Here is a 23,415-nt window from a genome sequence, read left to right on the forward strand (position 1 = left end):
CTTTTGGTCCAAAGATATGGAATCTGAGAAATAATTGTCACTGGGGCTCAGAGGACTTGAGAATGTTTTAGAAATTGAATTAGGGGCATAAAGTGGTTAATTCAGAGCTTGTTAAGCTTCATTTTATCTAGAAAGTCTATTTCTAGGGGCTGGGAGTGCATGTAACTCAGTAGTAGAGTGGTTGCCTAACATGCTTATTAATATTTAATAATATTTAATTGAACCCTGGGTTCAATTCCCAGCACTGCAAAAATCCATTTTGAAATCTATGACAGAAAAATGTTCCCGGAGCATGTGAATTGTGTTCCTCCTCAAGAGTACTTTTACAGTTTACCCAAGGCTGAGAGCACTCAGATACTTGCAGGGGAAAAAATGAGAAGGCAGCAGAAATAAACTAGTCCCTAATTGCAAGTAAGGATGATGGCAGGATCACAGTAAGTACATGTAATCAGCCATCACCCGAGGCTGAAAGTGCCACTGGCTCAGATCAACCCCCAGGTGATCCTACCAACACAGGGTCAGCACCAATGAATACAACTTCAAACTCTGTGGGTGGTGCTCATCTTAGCTCTTGTTTAATTTCAGTCAGATAATAAACATTTATAAATTCTTATACAACAAAACAAATACATGCAAAGTTACAAATATAGAAAATATAAAGTACATGCATATTTCAAAGACCAGTTAGTGGTGTCCACTTTGGATTCATATACAAAACTATTCAGTGCACATTGTAAGCCTAAGGGCCACAAAAAAGGCTTTCCCACGTATTAAGTACTTAGTACCTCAGGAAACCATTAATGTGTTAGACATTTCTGATGTTAAGTGCTCTAAACAAAACTTCTAAGTTTGTCATATGCAATATATATTTTATATATATATTTAACATTAAACACCCATATAGTGCAAGCCAATTACATTGTAGAATAGTAATATTTATCTGCTAGGCGACCATATTGAACAATTTAGGGAACAACTTTACCTTATCTAAATAACATTTACAGAATTTCCTTTTCCACTTAGAATGGATATTTCTGACATCTTCGACCTAAGATATTTTTTAGATTGTCTCCCTGTTCTTTGATTCAAAAGCCAATTACAGAAACTGAAGACTCAACCTAATCCTGGGTTTTAACAATTATGGGACAGAAATGAAGAAATGGAGCTCTTCTTTGTATGCTGACTGCGTTCTTTCACTTCACAATCCTCCAAGAGGATCATGGGTCTGCCCTTGAAGACTTCCTTGGAGTCCCATCTCCTGGCATCACCCAAACATGGTTAACATCACTCTAGTTTCCAGGAAACCAAGATTTACCTTCAGTATTTAGGAGGCAATCTTGCTGCCTTAGTTATCTACAATTTATTTACTAAAGAAAGGAATGCCACATTTGGATGCTCTACACATCCCAGAGGGGAGCTTGTCTCCAAAGGCACCATTCCCAAAGGCTGGATTTTTCAGTCCCAGAAGTCTTTTGCTTGTGTTAACTATGTCCAACCCCGGCAAATATGTCCTCTGGCAGGAGGTATAGGGTCACAATAATATTTGCCGATTCAGCAACTGCTGTGTAGTCCCTACTGCAAAAAGCAAAATGTCACCGCAGCTCTCTGCAAAAACACAGCACATGCTCCAGGGCTGAGCCTGTGGCCCAAGAGTTGAAGATTTCTGGTGTTTTTTTTCTTTTTCTTTTGAATGAGTATCATGTGGCCCCCTTCCAAATTTGGCAGAAATAATATCAAGTTTTCTTAAAAGAGAAAAGTTTTCCAAACTGCTATGAAATCATTGCTGAGCTGGGACATTCATGCCTTGAGCTCTGGCTATTAAAAGAGCCAGAGGTATTCAGGCAAAGGTATTTGAGGACCATTTTAAGATCTATTCTAGCCTTTATCTGTTGCAATAGACCAAAAATGAGCCTAGATTAACCAGTGATTATTTGCAGGCTCAGCATTAGCCTTGGTCCACGAAGGACTCAATCAATGGGCCCTTGAATAAACAGCATCCAAGTCTACTCTACATTTTTGGGTGCCCATCAGTGCCAAGGGTATAGCCTATGGGGGACAGAGAGAGAAGCAAAAATGAGACACCACCACTAAAAGGGCTGCAGGTGGATACCCCCTCCCGACCCTGGAGCAAGATAAAGACGACTTGGAAATAGGAAGTCCTTCCTCATCCCACAATCAGGAAAATGAGGAAGGAGATGAGGAGGATCACAGGTGGGGAGGAGAAGAGGAGCATGCTGGATCCTCTTGGGTAGTAAGCCTGTTGGGCCTCCTGCTTGTACTGGGTGGTGCACATCTGCTCCACCACACGCTCCATTATCTTAATATCGGTCTCGGTGAAGTTATCCCCTTTGGTGGTGGTGGTGGTTGTGTGCTGCTTGATTGTGATATTGACGCAGTCATGCACAAAGCTGTTCTGGTTGGGATACTGATCCACGGGCTTGTAGTACACTTGGCTGGGGTAACGGTTCATGTTTTCACGGTAGTAACGGTCCTCATAGTCATTGCCAAAGTGCATCATGGGCCTGCTCATGGCACTCCCCAGCATGTAGCCACCAAGGCCCCCTACCACTGCCCCGGCTGCAGCAGCACCTGCCATATGCTTCATGCTGGTTTTTGGCTTAACGGGCTTGCCACCTTGACCCCAACCACCACCATGGGATTGTCCCCAGCCACCGCCACCGTGGGATTGTCCCCAGCCACCGCCACCATGGGGTTGCCCCCAGCCTCCGCCACCATGAGGCTGCCCCCAGCCACCGCCCTGAGGTGGGTAGCGGTTGCCTCCAGGGCTGCCTTGCCCAGGGTAACGGCTTCCCCCAGTGTTCCACCCTCCAGGCTTTGGCCGTTTTTTGCAGAGGCCGACGTCACTCAATGTGGCCACGAAGAGAACCAGCAGCCAGCAGCCAGGGTTCACCATGATGACTGATCTGCAAAATGAAGAAGAGGGCATGGCGTGAGTGACCTACATTTACCCTGAAACCACCTAATGTTTGCTCATTATGAATGAAGGCACAGCAACGACAAACTCCTCACACCCTGGGCTTCTGGGAAGCACTCTGGATAAAAGCAATTGTAAGCAAAGGGCAACACAACTTATTCTCATTCTCTAAAGACAAATTTGACTTTAAGTTAAAGCTGTTTCCTGAAACTTGAAAGAGGCAGAATGCCAGCAGTGTTCCTTAGTATAAAAATGATTGCCAATTGGTAACCTGCATGTGTTCTGGGAGGAACTCCTTACTCCTGGTGGGCTTACCATGGCTCTGAGCTTCTTTAGAGCAGTCAATCTAGGAAGTAGGCACATCCTCATAGGGACACTGGAAGCTGTGTCATCGGTCTGCTATAAGGGGCACCAGCTCCTGTGGGGCATGGGCCTTCTATATCCAGGGGAATCATTTACCCACCGATATGGATCTTATTCCCTTGAATCTGAACAGTCACTGGCAGGGGCTGGGGGTTTAGAAAAGCCCCCAGATGCTGTGTGGACATCAAAAGACCCTGGTGCATCCCCTTCGGAGTAACCTAAGGCCTGTGTAAGTTTATGAGTCTGGTTAGGAAGCTCCTCAGGTGGGTGTGGCAGGAATTAAGTAACTGAAAAACATAGGCCCAGTGTCTTATTTCCTCTGCAGGGATGTAGGCAGGGAGCAAGTGGCTCTTGTTTGTGGCTGTGTTCTTGGAGATTGGGGCAGTGCCTGGCACAGAGCAGGACACAATAGATACTTGTTAAGTGAAAGAATTAATATCCCCTGAACATACAAATGCCAAGAATAATTCCCTCAAAGGAATTCTAAGTACAATTTTACTAGAAATAGTAAACATCCAGCATTTTGCAAGCCCATTTGTAAATTCATCGCTCTCTCTCTAGACAGACAGACAGGTGGGGCTGTTGACACTTGGGCAGTGTTCACAGAAGTGCAATCACACACTTGGTGACTGAGTTTTATGTCAGTATTTAACGTTTTATGAATGATTTCTTTTCTTCCAATTTTTGGTAGGAAATAAATACTTTATATTATAAAAGCACAGTATATAAATCAACAGTGAACCAAACATCCTGGATCACAATTTATGACCCATTTTAGAATGTTTCTTCATCAAATTATAAATCTCATTTACTGAGAGCTAAGTTCCAAGAACAAAGGTAAAAGGCAGAGTAGAATGATTATTAAACAGGATCTACTGTAGCCCAGATCAAATCATATCTTCAAGATATCACTGTGTGCCCCAAGATCTAAAATGGCATATACCATCTTGTTCCCAGTGCTGAGATTATCTTCAAATTAAAAAAAAAAAAAAGATAAAGTTTGTTTTAATATCCTGCAGAATTTACAACTAAACTGGATACTAGTCATGAGAATTATTAAGAAAAATAAATATAACTCATTTATTTGTTTATGCTTATGTTTCTACTAACATTAAAATTGGAAGTGCTGGTGGTCATAAGTAAATCAAAATATATTTGAAAATTACAAGCCAAATTAAAGTATTCAGATCTTACTAATTTGGATTTGGGGAGCCCCATTCCTGTTCCCACCCCACCCTCTGCAGGCCTCCTTCCCAGATCCACTCATCATCTCATGGGGTCCAGCTCTCGGCCTCCATGTTGCTCACACACCCCAGGGAACCATCTCCTCAGTTAACAGTTCACAGTCTGAAACGTTTTTAGGTCAGCACCTTCCTTCTTTTACCCCAGTGAGCCAAACCCAGACTATACCCTGGGGTTATTCTTGAATTTTCTCTTTACAGCATACATCGACTCTATCAGCAAATCTAATTAGCTCCACCTTGACAAGAATCCTAAGCACCTTGGCTTCTCACATGTTCCAACATGACAGTCTTGGCTGACGCCTCCATCACTTCTCACCTGAGTCCTTCCCAGCCTCCCATCTAACCTCCTTGCTTCTCCCTTGGCCCCTACTGCAGTTACATGGTGCCATTCCCTTGCCCTCAAGTGACACTCCTTTGTACTCAGGATAAAAATGCAAAGTCCTGACCATGCCGGTTGGGTCACAGGGCCTGGCTCCACTGACCTCCTCTCCCCAGCCTCCTGCTGCTCCTCAAACCAACCAGCAAACCACTTTCTCTGTGCCTCTGCACTTGCTACTGCTACTCAGGTGCTCAAGTCTGCTCAAATATCTTAGTGTTGCTCTTCACACCAACTGCCTGAAATAGCACCCCATCCTATCTCCTTTCTCTGTTTCGATTCCTTCCAGAGCTGTCAAGGCTACCAGACACACTATTTACTGTCGCTATTGTTCATCTTCTCCACTGGAGCAGAGGCTCCTCCCGGGCAGTGGCTTGGTTCTGTTCACAGAATGTCCCTGGACTTGGCGCCTGATTCATAATAGATGCTGAACGAATGAAAGACCATGAAAACTGCTCTATATTGGAGTGTTAGGACTAAGCAAACTATAAAGTATTGACAATGGCTATCTAAAGAGGATCATATTTATAAATTCACGAACTATTCTTTTCTCCAAAGGCCAGCTGACAGCATCAATTCAATAAATCAAACATTTGTTTTATGTGCTGGCCACAGTGGCAGACTCTGGCTGGCTAGAGATATAGTATGACTGGAAATGGGAGGCGGCAGGAAGAGGAGGCTGCAGGGGAACCACACTGAGCTGGGCCTTGCATCCTATTTAAGGCTGTAAGAGTTAAATGTAGCTCAGTGGGGATGCAGCTCAGTGGTAGAGTGCTTTACTAGCATGCTGAGGCCCTGGGTTAAATCCACAGTAGCACACAGGTACACAGAAAGAGTTAGGGCTCTGTAAGCTCATGAAGACACAGGACCAGGCAATGATACCCACAGTGACAAAGGCACAGAGGAGAAAACCAGGCACAGAGGTTTTCAGAATGGAGAAAGGTGGTGAGAGAGGGCCCTGGCAGGTCTGAGGCAGGCTCAGCAACTTAGCAAGACCCACAACAACTTAGAGAGACCCTGTCTTTAAACAAAGAGAGCTCAGCAGTTGAGTGTCCCTGGGTTCAATCCCCAGTACTACAACCAACCAACCAAACATATTTTCTCTTCCATTGTTCAAAGTGTCGCAGTTCAGATGCTATATCTAAGGCCAGCTCTATATTGAAAATGAGAAGGGGAAACAAAAAGGAGGTTTTGAAAGGACAACAAATTACTGTATACTGTTTGTTTTACGAAGTAAAAATCTGTGTGAGATGGATGGCCTTCCCATTAAAATATACATTACAAAAATCAACTTCGGAACTAACCCACTTGACATATATTTATGTAAAAATTAGTATATGCTATTTGTTTTAAGAAATAGAAGATGGGTGAAGTGGTACATGCCTGTAATCCCAGTAACTTAAGAAGCTGAAGTGGAAGGATCCCAAGTTTGAGGCCTCCCTGAGCAACTTAATGAGGCTGTCTCAAAAATAAAATAAAAAGGGCTGGGGAATGTAGCTTAACAGACAAGCACTGGCCTAGCATGTACAAGGCCCTGGATCCAATGCCTAGTACTGCAAAAAGGAAAAAGAAAAGGGGGGGGGGGGTGGAATAAAACTAGAAATGACCAATAGGCAAAGAAAAATGGAGAAAAAAGTGGTCAAAAATCATATATTGTACTGGGCACTGTGGTACACATCTATAATCCCAGTGACTCAGGATGCTGAGGCAGAGAACAGTAAATGTGAGGCCAACCTCAGCAACTTAGTGAGATCTTGTCTCAAAATATAAAAGAAAAAGGGCAGGGAACGTAGCTCAGTGATAAGATCACCTGGGTTCAGTCTCCAGTATGGCAAAACAAAACAAAACAACAACAAACCCCAGAACATCAACAGAACTATCCATCTAGCTAGTAAAATAATGTTTATAGTACGGAAGCTTACTGACTCCTGCCATGGTTTGGATGTGGTCTGTCCCCCGAGGGTTCATGTGTTGGAGGCTTGATCCTCATTGTGGCAATGTTGGGAGGTAACAGAACCTTTAAGAGGTGGGGACTAGTGAGAGGTCCTTAGGCCACTGGAGATGCTGCCCCCAGAAGGGATTAGGGGAACTCCTATGGGTATGGATTAGTTCTCTGGAGAGTGAGTTGCTTCTCACACACGTTCCTTCCACTGGGGGGCCATCCACCATGAGGCTTTCACCAGAGCTAAGCTGATGATGCTGGGAGCACACCCTTCCACCTCTAGATTTGTAAGCTAAACAAACCTATTTTCTTTATAAGTCATCTAGCCTAGGATATTTCATTATAGTAACAAAATGGAGCCATACAATGAGTTTTATACATATTTTGAATGTCTTCTAAGATTGTAGGATTATCGAGGGGCCAAGGACACAATGATGAGTGAGATATTGAGCTTAGTGGGTTCCAAGACCAAAAAAGATACTGAGCATCTAGTCTTATGAAATAAGAGGAAAAGTGGACTGCTGAAATTGGAAAAGTGGGTAAAGATCTTAGAAGGAGAATAATACCATAGAATTGTGTTTTCAAAAAAGCTCCTCCTACTGTAGTATAAAGAAGAAGGTTTAGCAGGACAAAAAAAGAAATGTAGAGACCAGTTAGAAAATTACTGAAGGAAGATGGTGGCATGCCTGGGATGTAGTTGATGAGCTATTAATAAATGAGATACATTTTGCAGAAAGAACCCATAAGACCTGCTGATAGAGCAGACAGAGGAATGAGAGTTGCCCAGGCTTGTGGCTTTCATAACCTGTGATATGGTGGTGATACCATCTCTGAAATAGGAGAAACCAGAGGAACACCAGAGCTGAGCAAACCTAACCATGAGTATTAGTTTAGACACATAAACTTTGCCTTATCTGTAAGATATTCAAGTGGGAGGATCAAGTGAGAAAGAGAGTTAGACAATTATTTAAAGAATCTGGAAAGGAGGAGAGAGAAACATTTGGACATATTTACCTGAGACACAGGGTTTATAACCAATAGGATAAAGGGACAAGATTAAAATTATTGCTGGGCTAGGTGGCCCAAACTGTAATCCCAACAACCTTCAGGAGGCTAAGAAAGGAGGTCACATGTTTGAGGCCAGCCTGGACAATTTAGTGAGACCCTGTCTCAAAATAAAATTTGAAAAGACCTGTAGCTCAATGGTAGAGCACTTGTGTACCATGTTGAGGCCCTGGGTTCAATCTCCACTACTGTGCGCATGCATGCACGAGAGAGAGAGAGAGAGAGAGAGAGAGAGAGAGAGAGAGAGAGAGAGAGAGAGAGAGAGAGAGATTAAAAAAAGATTCAATCCCTAGTATGAAGGCTGGCATTCAGCTACACAGCCTCCCCTCCAGTAATAGGGATATTTTCACATCCATGGAAAAGACTATCAAACTAATTTTAATAGTTTAGTAAAAGAAGAATACACTGTGAACAGTAAGGATTATTTTAGGAATAAAAGAATGTCTCAAAATCAGGAAATCTTAATAGATCTTAACAGCTCAAGAAAGAAAAACAAAAGAAACCCAAATTTTCTGCAGATGTCAAAAAAAGTTTTCAATTAAATCAATATCTATTCCTGACTTTAAAGAAAAGTCTAAGCTATTTTTTAAAAAGTTTGTATAGAAACCCCATGTGGTGGTACATGTCGGTCATCCCAGCAACTCCAGAGGCTGAGGCAGGAGGATCATAAGTTTGAGGTCAGCCTCAGCAAATAAGTGAGGACCTCAGCAACTTCATGAGACCCTGTTTCAAAATAAATAAAAATGTGGCTCAATGGTAAAGCACACCTAGGTTCAGTTCCCACTACTGTAAAAAGAAAAAAAGAAAGTTTGTATGGGGGGTGGAGATGTAGCTCAGGGGTAGAGTATGTCCCTAGCACATGCAGGCTTTGGGTTCCATCTCAAGTGCATGCACACACATAATCATATAGAACCAGAAGGCTAGGACCTTTCCATCAAGAGAGGCTATCACAAGCACAAAGCTCATATCCTGTTCTAATTGTTTTTTTCCTTAAAAAAAAGGGTGGGGGAGGCATTTGCATTAATGTGGCAAACAAGACAATAATGCAACCTATCACTGTTAAAATTTTAGATTGTTCTGGAAATTCATATAGGTATGATTTTCTATCTGAAAATCCATGAAAATCATCTAAATGGCTTTACAATAAATGAGTGAGTTCGTTAGATAGCAGTTTTTGAAATCAGCATAGAAAACACCAGCGAGTCCCTAAATCTCCTGTACTTATTTGGAAGATTTAGTGGGGAAAACATTCCATTCATAACGGCAATAAATATTTCAAAATACCTATGATTTAACTTCAAAATAAATAGTAGGATTTATATGAGGAAAGCTGTGCAGCCCTGGGTTCCCCAGCACTGAATAAAACAAAAAGGACCAATGAAATTTGGAATGAAAAGAAAATGCAGCATGCATTTGGTTTGCCAGGTATCGGAATGCAAAGATACAGTGAGATCAGATGGCACTGGTTATAAGAGCAGATTGGCAGGGTTATGGAACCAGAGAGAAGATACGAAAAGATTCATAAATTATTCCACTGATTCTATTCTTATTTTAATTTTAAAAATTAATTAATTTGTTTTGGTATTGGGAATTTAACCCTGGGACATTCTACCACTGAGCTACACCCCCAGCCTTTTTAAATTTTTTACTTTGAGAAAGGAGTCTCATTAAGTTGTTGAGGGTCTTGCTAAATTGCTGAGGCTAGCCTCAAACTTGTGATCCTCCTACCTCAGCCTTCCTATTCATTGGGATTAGTTGTATACACCACTGCACCCAGCTTATTCTCATTTATTGATGGGGACTGGGCCAGAGTTGGAAAGAACTTGTCTCAGGGTCATAATAATCCAAGACAATGGGGCTGAGATCAAAATTTAGTGGTCTTAATGGCCTTCAATACCATTAAGGAAGTGTGTCATTGGTCAAACTTCTGATAAATCAGAATAACACGTAATAACCTCAAGTTTAATTGGCTCAGGAAGTGGGGAGAATAAACAGCATTCCCATCCCTCATTGTCCTTAAGGAAACTTCCTGTTCTTTCTTGAGTTAAATAGAAATAACAGGTCACATTTTTTTAAGGTTCTGAAGTCACTGATCCTTAAATTTGATGCAAGCCATACAAAATTTTGGAAAAAAAATTAGGATAGGGTTTTTTGTTTTTTTTTTTTACTGGCACCTTGAGATCCAGCTCTGTATTAAGTAGGACAAAGGGCCCCCACCTGGAACAGCCAGATTCAGTGGTGCATGCCTATAATCTCAACAGCTTGGGAGGTTGAGACAAGAGGATCCCAAGTTCAAGGCCAGCCTCAGCAAATTAGTGAGGCCCTAAGCAACTTAGTGCCAATTTGATGCAGAGATTTTTTTTTTTTTTTTTTTTAGACCTCATCTCAAAAAGAGGTGGGGGGCCTGGGGATGTGGCTCAATGGTTAAGCACCTCAGGTTCAATAAGAGTTACCCCTCCCCCCCAAAAAAAATTACTAAAATCACTTAAGGAACAAGATTGCCACAACCCCAAGAGTTCCAGCAATAGAATTTCAGAAGCTTCCTAGGAAACTGGCATTCCTAGCCAGGCTTGCAGTTAGGTCCTCAGGAATGCAACACTTAATGTTATAATACTTTTCTTCCTAAAAGGGGCATGTCTCCCTTGAAGTGATCATACAGTACTATGGCTGCAAGAAGAAGAATATAGTAGGACAATAGGATTAACAAACTGAGACAGAAACTCTCCCAACTGTAAGAATTGCTGCATACACTCTTTACTTAGGGTTATTTTATAATGCTGCAGCCATCCCCAGGTTAGATACAGACATGTGTTGAATGTTTAATATGCAGTTCACAGCTGATATAGTTGCCTTGGAATTAGAAATAAGATCTGAAAAAGGAGAATGGACTACGTAAGTTAAAACTGTAGTTGAGAAAAACCCTCGCCTTGCCTTTCTCCGTTGGTTGAGAGTCCTATTAGTGCCAATTTGATGCAGAGATGTTTATTTTATTGTTGTGCTTTTTATTATGTTATCTTAAAAATACTTGTTCCCTTACACAATTCAGCATAATTCTAATGAAAGCTATGGTGGTTCTTGCTCAACGAAATCAAGCTGACTTTACGTGAAACAATAATGCAATGAGGTGTAAGATAAACATTACCAAATGGCCTCTAGAGCAAGGGCTTGTGATTATGGACTGGGATTTGCTGTGACAGTTGGTGACTTTCAACCATTACAAGACGAAAGAGATTTTACAGGGTACAATCTGTTGTGACTCACCTAAACTGGACTGGTGCCTCTGTGAACACAGAATGCTTCGGCTTGGCTGAAATTGTTCAGTTTGAGGTATATTCAGGAGTCTTTAAAAACAACAATGAAAAACTAGAATTGATAAATGAGTCCAAGAAGTGATTCCTAAAAAGAAAAACCTAATACACAGATTAATAAACCAGTAATACATCTACGTGAGGAAAAAATGAAGTAGCATTCGAGAAAGGAAACAAGGTCAGCTAAAATGCTTTATTCTAAGAAGCAAACATGAAATGACCTCTCCCTCTTTTTCCAACACACAGAAAACTGTGGGTCCATTTTAGAATCTGAAACCGAGTCAGGTGCGGTAGCTCTCACTTGCAATCCCAGTTATTTGTGAGGCTGAGGCAGGAGGATTGCAAAGTCAAGGCCACCTGGGCAACTCACTGAGCGCCTATTTCAAAATAAAATCATTTTAAAAAAGGAGGGAGGTGCTGGGAATGTAGCTCAGAGGTAGGCTACTCCTAGATTCAATATCCAAGACCACACAAACAAACCAAAAACCTGCCCCAGGGTTCAATAACATTAGTTAGTGAAAGTAATATATCATCAACAACAAAAAATTAGAATCATGTATAATTTCTTTTGGCGCTTTCATTTTCTATGCTTTCCCTTTTATATTTTTACCTATGTATTCATGCATGAGCTCCTGGCCCCATCTATCACTGGCTCCAAATCAAGATTTTTGATGGTTACATAATGTTCCTTTCAGTTAATGTGTCATTTTTCTTAGCTGTCCTGCTGTTACACATTTTGGTTGCTTCTCAGGTGGTTCTAATTTTAGATCATTCTGCTTGGAATAGGTGCCTGCATGTTTTTTTTTTTTTTTTCCCCTTGTTTGTTTCTTCCATTGCAGGTAAATTCCCAGGAATTTCTGGGTCACAGCTTCCAACTAATGCATCTTCACATTGTTTTATAAAAGGTCTGTATTGATTCACACTGTCTCCAGTGGGTGTGACTAGGAAACAGAACAAAGTACGGGTACCAAAGGTCAGTTTTCAGCAGATGGTTAATCTTTGTAACTGTGCCTGGAAGAACATCATTTTCTCCTTTTTATGAATGGGCAAAGGAGGGTCAGGAAATCAGGTAACCCGCCCAAAGTCACAAAGTGGGTTGCAAAGCCATATTTCTAACCAGAAAGCCCTGCCACTTGCCCGGATGTCTGAATAGTCAAAAGTTTCAGGCAGCCTTCCAGCAACAGGGTTTGCCATCACTGTTGTCTTTAACAGATGTAAAATGGTAACCTAAATTTGCTTCAATTTGCATTTTATTATGTAAATGACTCATCATTTCACTATTTATCTATTATAACCCTGATATTTTCACAAGTATAGAAAGCTTGTGTCAGGTACAAATAACATACAAATTCCATTCTAGCTACCCTGCTTCCTTTCCGATTCTGGTTTTTGAGAGCTTCTCAGTATTTGTGTAGATAAAATCATTCCTTTTCCTTGATGAAACTTTTTTTTTCAAATCTGGGAGAATAGTTGATTTTTCTAAACGTCTGACATTTATTCAATTTTCTGTTCCTATTTTTCAGATGACTAAAATTTATACAAATATTTAATTCTATCTATCTGGAGTTTTGTAATTCTATCTGTCTGGAGTTATGTATAAGGAAAAGAGGAACACCTCAAACGTTCAGCACATGGGGAACTGTTTATTAAGCCATGATACTATAACTACAAGAAAATTAAGCAGCCATGAAATTGCATTTCACTGTGCATGACCCTGAAAAATAGAAAGCAGTTGGCTTTCCGATGAGGATGGGATGTGATGGCCATAGAATTAAGCGGTAAAAATTATGTTTGCTGGTCTACTACAGAGATGAAGGAAAAAAAATCAAAAGGACAGTAGAAATGAATCCCCCGCCCCCCCACACTGTTTCATAACGAAAGGAAACGTGAAGGAGTCTGCTTCTCAGGTGGCAGAGGCTGGTTATCCGCGGGCCACGGGCTCCTCCCTTGTAGCCCCACGGATGGCCCAGTTCTGTCCCTTCTGAAGAGCAGGAGAGAATGTAAAAAACGATGCTGAATGTCCGCTGTGGGGGTAGGACGGAGAGCCCAGCCCCCAAAGCCCAAAGCCGGGCTGCAGACCCCCAACCCCAGGAACCCGGGCGACGCCGGCTTTGCAAATGAAGGGCGGAGCCTATACGAGGCCCCGCCCCCGTGCGCGTGGCTGGGTCCCCAGGAGGATGCCAAAGGGGCGGGGCTGCGGCCTCCCCCAGTACAGTCTCGGTGGCCAGAAATGGGGGGCGCCGCGGACTCCCGGGGGGCGCTCAACGGCTGGGGAGCGAGGCCGGGAGCAGGCGCTCGCGTACCCAGTCTCCTCACTACCCTCTGGGCATCGGGGAGCAGTCCGTCCTGGCCAAGGGGCATCCTGGCGTCTGCCCTCCGGCTCCGAAGGAGACTAACTGGCAAGGAGTCAAGAGCTCCGCGTCCCCCTGGGGCCTGGCCTCTCCGAACGTTTGCGGCCCTCCCCGTTTTCCCTGTTACTGAATTATCTCTATCCCTCCCCTACTTCCCCAGCGGACCGAGGGTCGCGCGTCTCGCCCATCCCGCAGCCGGGTGGGGTGGGGGAAGCGATCAGGCAGACACCTCTGTACCACCACCACCAACGTCCCTCCACAGGGGCTCCGCCAGCCCCCTCTCCCGTTCCGAAAAAAAGGGGGGCTTTCCTAAACCGAAAAGCCAAGCCGAGCAGATTCATCCGAAGAGACAAACACAGGGCAGGCCTCAGATGCGCCACGCGCGCTACGGGCGCCCCAGCCCCTTCCCACCGTCAGGGTCCGCCGGGGACCTCCCCCAGCTGTGCGCCCTCGCGCCTCGACCCCAAGGCCCGGGGCCTCACTCTCGGCCTTCGCGGCTCCCGGGCCAGAGTTTCTAGGATCCCGCCCCCGGCCGCGCTGGGTGTTTACCTGCTCGGAAGCTCGGAGAGAAGCTCGCAGCGTCGCGGCTGTCAGCAACTGGCGCAGGGAGCCGGCAACGCGCAGGGCGCAGGCGGGGCGGAGGCGCCAGCGGGTGGAGGTCCGTGCGGGGACCAATTACCTCGCCGCCCAGCGCGCGCTCCCTGGCTCTGGGCGGGCGTCCGGCTTTACCTTAAAGGGTGCCGGACTCCAGAGCAGGGCGGGGAATGAGTCACCATATAAAACGTGTTGAGATTCGCTTAAACACTTGCATCAGGTGGTACGCCTCCCGGTGTCATCGCTTCCTGACGTTGCTCATTGACTATAAAAAAATATCTTTAATGAGTCGGCAGCTCTCCGTTATATAATGGAAACTCGAGAATATGAAAGGTTTACATACAGAATGAGAAAGCAATCTCTGGAATTTTGGGTAACCAGAAATTTCTAGAGGACAATTGGCTAGCCTGGATTGAGCCCCACATTTATATGTTTTATTTAAATCCTTAGAATTTGAGACCTGGAAAGGACATTGGCCATTACTTTCCCCCACCCCCCCCATTTCACTTTCTGCTCCTCACATACAATGGGGATGATATAGATTATGACTTTGACAGAGAGGAAAAACATGTAATACATTTAACAAGTCTGCACATGACCTGAGGCAGTTTATATGATGCAAAAGGTATGTTCTTGCTCAAGATTCCTGCTGAAAAAATTAGATGCCGTTGCTGAGCTGCAGGTTTGTAATCCCAGCTACTCAGGAGGCTGAGGTAGGTTTGCAAGTTCCAATGGTAGCCTGGGCAGCTTAGCCAGACCCTGTCTTACAATATAATATAAAAAGTGCTGGAGATGTACCTCTGTGGTAGAGGAACCCTGGGTTCAATACCCAATAAAGGAAAATTTAAATTTAAATTAAAAATAAAAAGAGGAAAGGAGATGTGGGCTGTCTTATTTGAAGGAGGGCCAGGCTTAAAGTGAAAGGACAGGGTTAGTTGGGCAGGCCATATAAACTGTTGCTTACATTGAGGCACTTTTGAACAGGAAAGGGGCATAAACTAGGACTATTCTGGGAAAAACAGGACATCTAGGCTCTCATTATGGGCAAGAGGCTTACAAAAAGTTTAAGAGGTTTAAGAACAACAGGGGGAAAAAAAGAGGTTTAAGAACATTAAGGCACTCACTTAAAATAGGATTTGGATTAATATTTGTTATCTCAGGAGCCATCACTCAAGTGGGAAGAAATGAGTGGTGAGGGAAGGAAGGCGCCAGGAGAATTGTAGCTTTGATGTGAAAGGGTGTGTGTGTCTGCTTGATATTTAGGTGAAGGTAGGTGGGCACTGTACAGGTCTGCTGGGGAGGGGAAATGAGAGGGCTGGAAATATGGCCTTGGGATAGAGATAATTCAGTAACAGGGAAAACGGGATTGTGGCCAGTTAGAAGTAAGCCTTAGGAGAAGGCGTAGTGGCTCCTGCCTATAATCCCAGCTATTGAGGAGCTAAGACAGGAGGATGCAAGTTCGAGGCCGCTTTGGGCAAAATACAAAAATAAAGTTCTGGGCATATAGTTCAGTGGTAAAGTACCTGTGTAGCATATGCAAGGCCCGGGCTTCAATCACCAGTAAAGAAAAATAATAATAACAGAAAAAAGAAATGAGCATTTGGCAGCAGTGCAGGTGGTTGTTTGATATCCAAATTGTCTTCTTGGGTGATTGACAATACTTTTAGGGCCTTACCTTCTGGATGAACAGGTCAGACTGGGCAAGTGGATGGCTTCCCCCTGGCAGAAGGGGCTCTATAAAGCTTGGTTATTAGGAGGACCCCAAAACCTAGCCTTTTCTCAAAAGAATCATGAATCTACTGGCTGACTGTTCTTTTCTCTCCAGGAAATGGCTCAAAATGCAAAAGATTTCTCTCTCTCTCTCTCTCTCTCTCTGTGTATGATGAATTAGGGAACCAAAGGGATTGACTGCATTGTATACTATTCTTAGCAGCTACCCCAGAACTTAGTGGTTTAAAAGAACCACCATTTTATTGTGCCCATGGATTGTGCAGACAAGTAGAAGCACAGTAGGGACTTGCTTCTGCCTCATGATAGCTGGGGTCTCAGTTGTGAAGACTCCAAGTTTGGAAACGCCTGGATAGCTAAGGGTTGGAATCATCAGAAAGCTCATTCACTGTGGGAGTGGCACTGGGGTGCTTGTGTGTGCTCTGTGTGCTCTGGTGTCCTTATAGCATGGCATTCTTGGCTTAGATGTAGTTCTTACATGGTGGCTCAGGACTCCAAGCATGAGTGTTTCAGTAAATAAGATGGAAGCAACATTGCCACTTCCCACCCAGACTTGAAAGTCACAGAGCATCACTTCAACTGTATGCTATTGACCAGAATTGTCACAAACCAACCCAAATTCAAGGGGAGGACACATGGACCCCTACCTCCTGATGGGAGGAGTATCAAAGAATCTGTGGCTACTTTAAAAAATCTGCCTTGTGCCAGATTCAGTAATGTACACCTGCAATCTCAGTGATTGGGGAGGCTAAAAATTACAAGATTGAGGACAGCCTCAGTGACTTAGTGAGACCCTATCTCCAAATAAAAAATGAATAGGACTGGGGATGGAGCTCAGTAGTAAAGCACCCCTGGGTTCAATCCCCAGTATAAGAAAAAAAAAATCTGCCAAATTCCAGGTGCAGAGGTGCACACTTGTAATCTTAGCCCTCTGGAGACTGAGGAGGAAGGATTGCAAATTCGATTCCAACCTTGACAATTTTGAGAGACTGCCTCAAAATAAAAAAATAGTAAGATCTAGGAGATTTGGTTCGTGGTAGAACACCCCTGGATTCAATTCCCAGTATTGGAAAAAAAGTCTGCCACAGTGGGGTCAGGCTTATACATTCTTAGTTTTCACTGACCTCCTGAACAGCACCAGAGATGGGCAGTCCATAAGAGGAAGCTATATCAATGTCCTTATGTAAATATCATTCCTTATTTCAACCTCAGTCCTAATTATCTTTCCCATCACCACAAACACATGCTAGTATGTACTATAAACAATAAAGCTCATTTTATGGACTGAGTGGGAGGTGGCCATGAGGATTTGTCCTCTGTCATTTGGGACCTCATTTGGCCTTTGTTCTCGATGGTTCACAGCACCATCAAGAACATCTCCTGGGTCCTGGTTTAAAGTTATCAACATCACACAGATCCTCCTCAGCAAAAAAGGAGACACTAAAGAAGTCAACACCTAAATTTATCTTATTTGCCTAAGAAGAATTATTTTATCCAACAGATAATTTCTTGAGTACCTACTGTGAGTCAGTTACAAAATCTGACCTCAGACATCAAAGGCGATTCTATGATAGCAACAGTATACAAGAGGTAGGGTGACACAAAGGGCCATAGTAAATAGAAAGGAATGGCCAGCCCCATTCTTTTGGATATAAAAGGCAGGGATTTATATTCAAGATTATAAGCAACAGGCTTGATGATGAGAGTCATCCTCACTGCCCAGACCTCATGTAAGGGTCTCCAGTCTGTGTCCTTTATTCCTCTTGGAACTGTGGAACCAATAATAAGATGTAGTGTTGATTAAGCAGCTAGGAGATTTTTATTCTTGGGCAAAATTAGGCATGGGAGATAGACTCACAAATCAATTTCTTGACTCTTGGGGGGTCAAGAGGTTTTATATATAGGGTAAAAGAAATGAGGGGGAAGGCTAGGGATATAGTTCAGTGAAACAGCACTTGCCTAGCATGTATAAAGCACTGAATTCTTTTCCTAGCACTGCATAAGGAAAAAAAGAAGGAGTGGGGGTTGGGGTGGGGGAGCAGTGTGGGGAATAACAGGTTAATAAAGGGGAATAATATTCATTTTCTGGTAATTCAGATGCCACCTCTTTTCGCTTCTTTTATGGTTCTTTCCAGTTGTGGTTATGGCAGTTGTCAGCAGTCTGGGCGCTGTGTGTGGGGGTGGGGTGGAAGGTGGTGGTGGTGTGTGGGGATGCCATTTAGCATGCAGATGAGATTATAATGAAGTTAGAGGTTGTCTGGTGGTCCTTCTGACAGCCATCCTAGGTCCAGCTCCGAAGAGATAAGGGTGGGGTAGAAATGCAGCTAGATCACCTAGGCAGTACAAGATTGGGTTGGATAGCACGACCACTGAGAGGCCCTTTGGGCTTCAGGAATGCTTCTATTGCTAGCTGGGAAGTCATTCCTAGTGGGAAATAGAATACTTTAAAATCAGCATATGGCTGGTAAACCTATTATAAGGATAAAAGGATTTGAACAGTCTTCTGCTTTCCCAGGACTGTTCTGGGGTATGGTGCAGCGCAGGGAATGTGATATTTTCTGTATTTCAGATCTTTTTCTGGCATCTGTTGGGAAAACATATAACGGCAGCAGCACCCCAGAGAAAAACCCTAACATGGCGCCTAACGTCCCTCTTTCTCCTCTTTTTTTCTTTCACTGGCGCAAAAAATCTGGCGCCAATGTTCAAATCCTGCTGGTGGGAAACCATAGCCCCAATAAGAATTAACTTCTTGGGCTCCGGAACTGACATATGGAAAAGCTTGCCAATAAACGGGCAACCCGTTATCTACCTCAGCCCTGCTACCTCTCCTTGGGTCTATATAAACACACAGCCTTTTGTAATAAAGTAGAACCTCTTCGGTGATCTGTGTCGTGTGGTGTCTCCCATTCGTAGTGCGGTGTGGCGTCTTCCAGTCTTACAGCATCCTTTGTCAAAACATCCTTGCTTTGCTTTTAAAAAATATTTCTTCCATGTTGATGTTGTTCTTCTTGGAAGGCGGTCATGTCTTCTCAGGTGCAGCCCAAGAAGGTAGGCCCCTGACTCTAGCTTACTCTTTTGGGGGTTTTATGGATCCTCATGGCTTTTCATAGGGTTTCTTTCTGCATGGCTATTGCACTGGGGAGTAGCCACATGTGGGAAGGGAGGGCCCAGGAGGGAGCCTGAGCTTTTGCTTGAGTTATGTCTAGCTCTGGGTGGCAGAGGAGTCAGGGGCCTGGAGCCTTGGTGGGTCTTGCTGCCACAAGCCCCCAGGAAGATAGTTCATCTGAGGGGTGAAAAAATTTACCAGCAAAACTTGGCCTAGTAGCAAAGAAATTTGTTCCTTGTCTTTGCCTGTCTTGTTCCAGTCCCTGTGGACAAAGTTCTGAGTCCTATGCACAGGATGCTGTGGTTTTAACATGGAAAGGCTTTTACCACAGGAAACTTAGAAGCCACCTGGATTGTAGCAGAACAGGGAAGTAGGAGAGAAAGTGTTTTAACTTCTGCTTGGCACATCACGTCTGTGGGGAGGGAAGGCCCTGGGTATCCTGAGGCTGGGGACCCAGGTGTTGTCCAAATCTATTGCTAGTACTCTAACATTCTATTCCCAGATCTTTACTTGTCTTGGGTAGGAGTTTGGGGCATCAAGATGGTAGAGACAGGGCACAAGGAAAACTGCCAGCTGGAGCACAAGACAGATGAATCATTATGTCCCTGTTTACAATAGGTCCCGTTACCATGACAACTGCACCCCCTGAGGGCTTATCACCATGGCAACCCCTGCCACAGGTTCTGTATTCTAATTAGGCAAAAATAAAGTAACCAATGGGAACAAATGGGGCAAGGTTTTCATTCAATCAGGTCCATGCAGACAGGGGACTAAGGAGCAGCTCAGCATATAAAACAAGACTTGCCTAGACATAGGATGCAAACCACTCTCTGGCTTGATCCACTCCGCTCCACTTTAGGGAATGTTACTTTAACTTTCACCATCAATAAATGTTCCTTCTGTGTGTCTTGCTCAATTCTTTGTTCAAGATGCCAAGAATCTATTCTCCCGCAACTGGAAACTTCACCTGTATCAGTCTTACTGGGGGCAATAAAAATAAAGAAGCATTTAGTTTGGAAACACGTCTCCCCTTGCAATTTCTTCCCTGATTTCTCTCAAGAAAAGTCTGATTTACTGATGCTGTGTGTTAGTCAGCTTTTTATCACTGTGACAAAATATCTGACAAAAACAACTTAAAGAAGGGACGATTTGTTGAGCATGGTGGCACATGCCTGTAGTCCCAGATGTTCATGAGATTGAGGCAGGATCAAATTTGAGGCCAGCCTCAATGACTTAGGAAGACTCTATCTCAAAATAAAAATAAAAATGGGGATGTAGTTGTCGTGATGGGCAAAAGGTGCCACTTATGCAGTCAATGGAGAGAAATAGTCCCATGCTTCTGCCTTTGTCAATGCTTTATTCACTCAAATCACTCCATACCATTTCACTCTATAGGTTCTTAATCAAGAAAATGACATTCCCTAATGCTAGGCACTGCAATAGACATAATCAATTCACAGCAAACAATTCTAGATTAATTCTAAGTACTGTAAACACACTTAATCATGACAGGCTCATGACAGACATTCCCTCTGCAGGCTAAGTTCAAGTGTCGGATCAAAAGTCTCAAGCCTTAGGCTTTTAATCCAGCAGATGCACACTCACTCAGACTGTGGTGATCAGGTCAGGAACCAAGGCAGGCTTCTCTTGGGGTGGGGCTGATGGCCGGTGGAGGAGAGGGTCATAGGGAGAAGTCACAGCTCTCACCAGGGTCAAGATATGGTTATAGAGTTTTAGAACAGTGGGAAAACGCAGAAGATCAGTAAACGATGAAAAATGTTGGGATATCAGTCCAGGTCCTCATCAGGCCCTCTGTGTAAGGGCATCATTGTTGGCTGGCTGAAGGTTCATTTGCTCTATTATTTATACCAAATTTTGGGGCTTTTGACCCCCTGCTTTCAATCCTTATCAGCTGCCACTGGGTCTCTCAGTTACATCATTTACCCTGGGGTTAAAACATCTGGTCTTGTGGTCCCCAACCTGATCTTGTCGCCTTTTCCTCTTATCTGGAGACTTTCCTTCAGAGTGTCACTGTGAGTGTGTCAGGGCGGGGAGAAGTGACTTGTCTGTGCCTGAGGGCTACACTGGAGGGCTCTGTTAGGCATGCCTGGTGAGGCTGCAGGTTTCAAACTGGAGTTTTTAAAATGGAGTTGCTTAGGCTCAGGCCTTAGGCCATCCTCACAGGAGCTCAATGGTAAAATTTCCCTGGGTTCAATCCCCAGTAGCAAAAAAAAAAAAAAAAAAAAAAAAAAAAAAAAAAAAATTAAAATAAAAAAGAAGAAAGATTTATTTCAGCTCATAATTTCGGAGGTTTCAGTCCATGGTTGGCTAGCTGCATTGGTTTGGATCTGAGGTGAGGCAGAACAATATCATGGTGGAAGAGCATGGGAGGAGGAAAAGGAGAAGAAGCCCCCAGGAGTAAGATACAATCCCCAAAAGCACATCCCCAAGTATCCAGTACTTCCAATCAAGTTCCACCAACTACTGTGTTCACCATCTCCCAATAGTCCATTCAGCTAGGAATCCCTCAATGGATTAATCCATTGATGAAGTCAGAACCTTTATGATCCAATCACTTCCCCGAATCCCCATGTCTTAACATTGCTGAATTGGGGACCAAACCTTCAACACATGAGCCTTTGGGGGACATTCCAGATCTAGACCATAACATGCTGTAGTCACAAAATATGTAATTACAACTACATTATAAATGAAACTTGCTTTTGATGGGTTCCTGAAAGTTTGCATGCAGTTTAAGATTGTTTTTGTAATGAATGAGTCAAAAGTATATTAACTTTGCAAATCGTCATTTGGTAACATGGACCATTCCTTAATCAGTAAGTTTTGTAAGTCCATGTGCTCAGATGTTGGGTTTGTAAGGTACATCTTCAAGGTCGCTTCATGGGGCTCCAAACTGCACTGTCTCCTCCTCCACCACCATCTTTACCCTGTGCTTGACCATGCTTCCTCAGGACAATGGTAGCTGCTTTCTGGGCCTTCTTTCTCAACTAGATCTTTATATTTTTTCTTTGAGTGCAGCCTTCCAGGGTCAGCTTCCAGGTCTGTCCCTCTGACCACACCTTTAGTTTCACCAAAAACCTTAATGGACTTACTGGGGATGTGTCATGCATTTCAATTCTAACTCTGCACCAACTTACATTATCTTGTTTTAAGAGGTTTTGTTTACTCGCCCTATGGTAATTTCTTGAGAGGCACATAACGATTTTAATTGTTTTAATTTCCTGATGGACTGTTATTACTTTGAATGTGACTTTATGCCAAGACTAATTGAGAGCAGGGATGGATTTATGCAAGTTATAATTGTTTGTCTGGGATGCACCCAAAATTTTAAAATGAGTGACATCCTAATGAAAAGTTAACTACAGATAGAGGAGGCAAAATTGAATGGCAAAATTAATAATAGGGGAAAGTAAAAATGGTTGCAAGTCTTGTCAAAGCTAATATGCCACTTCCCCCACCCTTTTTCTCGTATTCAAAAAAGAAAGGAAGAAGGCTGGTTAGAGCACTTGCCTTGCACGCATGAGGCCCTGGGTTCAATCCTCAGCACCATATAAAAATAAATAAATAAAAATAAAGATATTGTGTCCATCCACAATTAAAAAATATATTTAAAAAAAGAAAGGAAGAAAGAGAGACAAAACAACATTGGAAATAATACCATTTGAAGCAATTTGAAAATGACTCTGAAAACTGTGGCTTACTCTTTTTATATTTTGCTTCTGATTTTCCTGCAAGGAGAGATACTTTGGGATGGAAAAGGGTGGAGTGAGCACTGGGGTAGGAGAGACCTGGGGGATCAAATGGGTTATTAGAGAGCCAGAAACCTGCATTTATAGTAAATGCACTCAGGTATCCCAATCTATTTAAATTATATCTTGGGGAAGTAGCAACTTTTGCATGAGAGTGAACTGTCAGACTTCAAATGAAAAACCTCTGCCTTCTTAGAAATGGTCTAAGATGACAAGATAGCATAATAATGTAAACATAATATAAGATGGTGCTATGACTTGAGTGTGTTCCCTCCAAAATATTTCCCATGTGATGGTATTAATATCATTCCATTTTGTTCCAGTGTCTCAGATGCAGAACACCAATAAATACTTAAATAGAGTATGTAATAATAGAATATAATTAAGAAATTAATTATATAATAAGACTAGAACTATATTGTATTATAATACTTATAAATATTGTTAATTAATACAAATGTAATAATATATAGAAGCTCTGGATTATAATTTCCAATCTATTTTAATGCACTTGTGTCCATTACATTGAAATATTCACAGAATTAAAAACTTAGTGCTTAACGGGTTAAAAAAAAAAAAGAGCCCTTAAGAGGTAATTAGACTATGAGGGCTCCTATTCCCCTCATAAATGGG

The 23,415-nt window shown here is 43.0% G+C and overlaps 1 protein-coding gene across 1 annotated transcript; it reads right to left on the reverse strand.

The window, feature by feature from the left end:
- Positions 1-553: 553 nt before the first annotated feature.
- Prnp (prion protein (Kanno blood group)) lies at positions 554-14,288 on the reverse strand. Its single transcript, XM_026385776.2, has 3 exons — positions 14,134-14,288; positions 11,187-11,266; positions 554-2,924 (listed from the first exon to the last, which is right to left on the reverse strand). The coding sequence occupies exon 3, from the start codon at positions 2,912-2,914 to the stop codon at positions 2,165-2,167; it is 750 nt and encodes a 249-aa protein (XP_026241561.1). The 5' UTR covers positions 2,915-2,924; positions 11,187-11,266; positions 14,134-14,288; the 3' UTR covers positions 554-2,164.
- Between the last annotated feature and the right edge of the window lie 9,127 nt (positions 14,289-23,415).

The sequence above is a fragment of the Urocitellus parryii genome, chromosome 6, assembly GCF_045843805.1.
Source record: "Urocitellus parryii isolate mUroPar1 chromosome 6, mUroPar1.hap1, whole genome shotgun sequence".
NCBI classification, from domain to species: Eukaryota; Metazoa; Chordata; class Mammalia; order Rodentia; family Sciuridae; genus Urocitellus; species Urocitellus parryii.